This window comes from Oncorhynchus gorbuscha, linkage group LG21 (assembly GCF_021184085.1).
Source record: "Oncorhynchus gorbuscha isolate QuinsamMale2020 ecotype Even-year linkage group LG21, OgorEven_v1.0, whole genome shotgun sequence".
Lineage (NCBI taxonomy): Eukaryota > Metazoa > Chordata > Actinopteri > Salmoniformes > Salmonidae > Oncorhynchus > Oncorhynchus gorbuscha.
In genome coordinates, this window is record NC_060193.1 from 20,952,789 (window position 1) to 20,957,915 (window position 5,127).

At 37.5% G+C, this 5,127-nt stretch overlaps 1 protein-coding gene across 1 annotated transcript; it reads right to left on the minus strand.

Moving 5' to 3' along the window:
• Positions 1–1,976: 1,976 nt before the first annotated feature.
• On the minus strand, positions 1,977–4,609 carry LOC124007756 (immunoglobulin alpha-2 heavy chain-like). The gene is made up of 4 exons (XM_046318494.1): positions 4,472–4,609; positions 3,898–4,263; positions 3,318–3,668; positions 1,977–3,131 (listed from the first exon to the last, which is right to left on the minus strand). The coding sequence occupies exons 1-4, from the start codon at positions 4,527–4,529 to the stop codon at positions 3,007–3,009; spliced, it is 900 nt and encodes a 299-aa protein (XP_046174450.1). The 5' UTR covers positions 4,530–4,609; the 3' UTR covers positions 1,977–3,006.
• Between the last annotated feature and the right edge of the window lie 518 nt (positions 4,610–5,127).

Consider the following 5,127-nt stretch of genomic DNA (forward strand, 5'->3'; position numbering starts at 1 on the left):
TTGTGTAACAAGCCATCATATCGGGTTAGTCCACTAGGGACTTTTCATTGCATCATGATAGTAATATAACCTGTACTGTGTGTGTGTTTATGTAATTCTGTATGATTGTTTAGTTGGTTAGTAAATAAATAATTAAGCCAAATTGTGTATCACTGAATCATCATTTAGGCTATGCTTTGTGTAGATTTATGAAGTCAACAACATTCAGAATGAGACTGATATGAGGTAATATTAATTCATAATTGACTGTTATTGATGTGAGATATTTATATCTTTAGAGTTTAAGTCGGGAGATAGTAACTAGTTAAGTAACTTTTCCCATGGTTCCCCAAGTTAGATAATGAGTTAATTGTTACATGATTAATTTAATCACATAATAATTAAACATAGTTAATTGATTTGATCAAATAACAGTCATCACATCAATGATAGTCACGTCACGACAGTAGTTGTGTCCAAACTTTTGACTGGTACTGTATAAATATATATATTGGAAGACACTAAAAAAATTGAGTAGAAAAACGTGTTTCCAATTTTGTTTCTTCTCACTAAGAATGTCTACATGTGGTTGTGTGGTTCTCTTTAGCCAATGTATCTACTCAAGTGAAAGTAACCAAGCCTGACATTGAAGGTAAGACATTAGAAAATATGGTCTCTAAAAAAAAATGTACTTAAAATATTAAAAATATTCTAAATGTTTTATCTTATCCTCACACGGGACTCCACGTGGAGGTACAGTATTGTAAATGATATGTCTCGAGAATCAAACTCAATTTCAGAACTACATAACATTTGTTCTGGTTATTATCATTATTTTCCTGATAGTAACAAATATTTTCCTGACAATCTTGCGGAGGAGAGCACTGCAAGAATGTATGTAGTGTGCTAAAGTTTATCTTTAAAAAAATGTATTTAAGCTTTATTTAACCAGAAAGGGTACATTGAGATTTTAAATCTCTTATTTTCAAGAGCGTCCTGGCCAAGATAGACAGCACAGTCATTACACTATTACAGACAGACAACATGAAAAGCTACAAAAATCTAGTAAAAACCATAGAATTCACAAGAGTATAACAAAATCATAAAACAGCCAATTTAAAACATTGACAGGTCAGGGAATCAGTCTCAAAATCCTTCATCGGTGACTTAAAAACACCAATTGGGACAAGTTCTTCCAGTTTAAAAGTATTTTGTAAGGTGTTTCAAGACGATGGCGCAGAGTACATAAAAGCCCTTTTACCAAATTCAGTTCGAACATTTGGAACAGTTAGCAGGATAAAGTCCTGCGGACGGAGAGAGTATCCACCACATTTCTGAACAATAAAAATGCCCAAATAAAATGGTAGTAAACCCAAAATGGCTTTGTAAATAAAAGTATACCAGTGACTGAGCCTACGAGTGACTAGAGAATGTCATGCAGGTGAAAGAGGACCCAAAAGCGACTTAACAGAAACAGAGTTTATTCAAGTCCAAACAGGGAATAACAGAAATCCTCTAGTCTGTAGAGGGGAATAACAGGAGAAGCGGCCACAGACTGCAGGTCGCTTCGGGTAGGCGCAGGCCGTAGCTGACAGAGACACCTGCTCACACGCAGCATCTGATGAAGGCAAAAAACACGACAGGACAGGGCGATACACAATCACAGCACGGTGAATTCTAAACAAGGAACCGACGGGACAGGAACGGAACACAAAGGAAGAAATAGGGACTCTAATCAGGGGAAAGGATCGGGAACAGGTGTGGGAAGACTAAATGATGATTAGGGGAATAGGAACAGCTGGGAGCAGGAACGGAACGATAGAGAGAAGAGAGAGCGAGAGAGTGAGAGAGGGAGGGGGAGAGAGAGGGATAGAAAGAGGGAAAGAACCTAATAAGACCAGCAGAGGGAAACGAATAGAATGGGGAGCACAGGGACAAGACATGATAATAAATGACAAACATGACAGAGAAGGCCAGCCAACCCTGGTATACAACGTGCAGTGGTGAGTAAGGATTTTGCAGTTTAAAATAAATCTCAAAGCGCCATGGTAAAGGGTGTCAATTGATCTCAAACACTGAGCGGAAGCATTCATATATAAAAGTAGCTGATACTAGCCTTCTGGCTTCAGAAGAAAAACAGGCCTTATTCCTAAAATAAAGTCCCAACTTCAGCTTCAATTTTTTTGTAAGTTGAATATGCAATTTAAAAGAGGCCGTCATCAACTAAAATTCCAAGATATTTAAATGAGGTTACAGTCTCAATCTCATTGCCCTGACAGGTAGTAATAGGTGAAAGGTTCAGAGGTCTATTTCTTTCTTTAGAAAATACCATTATTTTAGTTTTGTCAGTATTGAGGATAAGCTTCAATTGACACAAGGTATGTTGAACAATATAAAAAGCAGTTTGCAAGTTCTGGAAAGCTTTTGTGAGAGACTTTGTCATGCCTTATACAAAATATATGATATATGAATGCCATATATTAATAGCATAAATTAATATTATATCATGTATGAATGGTAAACAATAATTTACAAAAAGTATATGTTTTGTTTTTTAATGAAGGTTGACCAAGCACACTTCACCCACAGTCCCGGTGAGTCATTTAGTAATTGTGGATGAAGCATGTATCTCTCTGTCTTTTTTTGAGAAGCTGAACATGGACACAGAATATTACACTGCACTGAGCTTCTCAATGAACAGATGTAAGCGTGGAAGAGGGAGAGGGCAGGGTGGAGACGTTTCTGAGAAGCACATTGTGTATGCTCCCTTAAAGCAACAGCTGTGAAATAGTCTTGTTTGAATATATTAACCCATCATACTTGATCCACTGTAGAATTGTCATTATTGAATATAAATGTGCATATTATTTCAATAAAGATGATTTCATTTATTGAAAATCTGAACAGCAATATCTGCATCTTCAACGTGTCGAAAGGCTGACGAGCACTGAAACATTTGAAAAGACAGTAAATCCCATTTGCATTTGTGACAGCTAAAGGACTGAGAAGCTGAATCATTGAATTCATCTATTTCCTGTTGAGGTAGATGATGAAGAAGATGGTCAGACAGCAGAGGAGAACTCCAGTTCTTATGATGGAGAAGATGACAAGTATCATCATATCCGCTTCAGTCGCCACTTGAATATCACCACCTGAAAGAATGTCATGTTTTCTATTATACAGTAGAGGTTATTACAGTGTAATAGTTTGTATTTTATTTAGCCTTTATTTGATCAGGTAAGTCATTGGGAAAACATTGTGTTTTACAATAACTACCTGTACAAGTACAGTAAATGTAATGTTTATGTCATTTTAACAAAGAACCATAAGCGGTTTACCTTGAATGTCCAGCTTGGTCCCTTTCCCAAAGAGTATCTCCCCACATAAGGCCACAGCACAGTAGTAAGTCCCAGCATCAGAAAGGTGTAGGTTCCTCTTGAGGAGGTTGTAGACACAGCTCTGTGTAGGAGACCCAGCCTCAGGGCTCTTCTCACACTGATCACTCCTGTCTCCATGGGTGTAAATGATTCCTGGATGGGATTCTCCTGAGCCATGTCTGAACCAAAAGACACTGTGTTCTCCTGCACAGGTCTCCATGTGTATTGTACAGTTCAGAGTCACAGAGTCTCCTGGCTGGACTGACTCAGACACAGGCTGCTCTACAACTGTCTTGCTGTTTGAGCCTGAATCTGAAAATAGGGTTTAAATACGTCAGCAAATCTGTGTTAACTATCTATAACTTCCCGTAGCAAGTGTTCTTACTCATTGAGAGAATCATCTGAATGAGAGAACACCCGATATTAACTGTTTTCTTTTTTTTAATTCTCAGGATTTCTAATTACTACTCTTTATCTACAAATTCAGACTTTGTCTGAAAATATTTAAGGATTACTGAAATATTTTTTCTCAGTACTGTACCTTTTATATTGAGGAAGGTTCCTTTTCCAAATTCCAACACATTTGAGTGTGCGCTCCCACAGTAGTACAAGGCTGAATCCAAGCTATTTATGTCTGAGATGCTGAGGAGATTTATTCCTTGGCCGCTTTGCACTGAATATCGAGGGTTACCCTTGAATTCATGGTAAAATGTAGGAGCCTCGTCATACCTATAGACTGTTGAGATGACCTGAGGTTTTTCTCCCAAGGGTTGCTTGTACCAAGAGAAATGCATGGCCATGTTGCCTTCATAGAAGCACTGCAAAGTCACTGTGTCCCCAACATTGGCTGACATGAGACCACTCGACTGTTGTATGGCTGAGGACTCAGTCCCAACTCGTGCATGAGCTACAACAAAATAAAAATACAACATCTTACACAAATATATAAACTATTAAATATACATTAAAACACAATATTGGAATGCCTCAAAGTGTCAATCAAAATAAATTGTATCATTGTACTCACTGATGAAGGCAATCGCTAAACGTGGCTGAGTAAAAAAAAATATATAGGAACTGAACATGCAATCATAATGAAAGTAAATAAAACATACCCATCACTCCAAGAAGCAAAAATGTGCACAGTTGTGCGAACATCTTAATAGCTGTCATCTTGTGTCTTGAGTGGAAAAATCTACCTCTGTAGAACAACACTTCTCAAATGAGGTTATTTAGTTTCTGAGACGCATTGAATAGTCTGCGGTATCATATTTAGCATTTCAGCAGATTACAGGGTTTCCACAGCGAGCAGCGAAGATATTCTGAAGATAAACTGAGTGCTCCTGTGGTGACTTGACCTAACCCAGATTACAAGAGACCGGATGGGCAGAGTTGAGCATCCTGTTGGGCTGGCACTACTGTGTTTATCTTCTTTGATATATGGTTTCGAATTTAATGCAGCAAAGGTCAGAATTTCACTTTTTGAATGAAGAACCAAGTTTAGCAAAATCCTGGCCTTAATTTTCTGAGGACAGATATTGTTGTCTTAACAACCCACTCCCCTTTATGGACTGGGGAATGGCCAAGGCCTTCTACGCCTTGAGAAGACCCAAGGATTTATAAAGTAATTGTTGTATAATTTAAATATCAATGTCGTTTTACATTTCTATTTTATCTTTTCAATAATATCTCAATGATATTCTGATTATATTGTTCTTTTCAATGACATTCTGATTGAATCTCTTCAGGTTGCATTTAAAAGGAAAGGGTT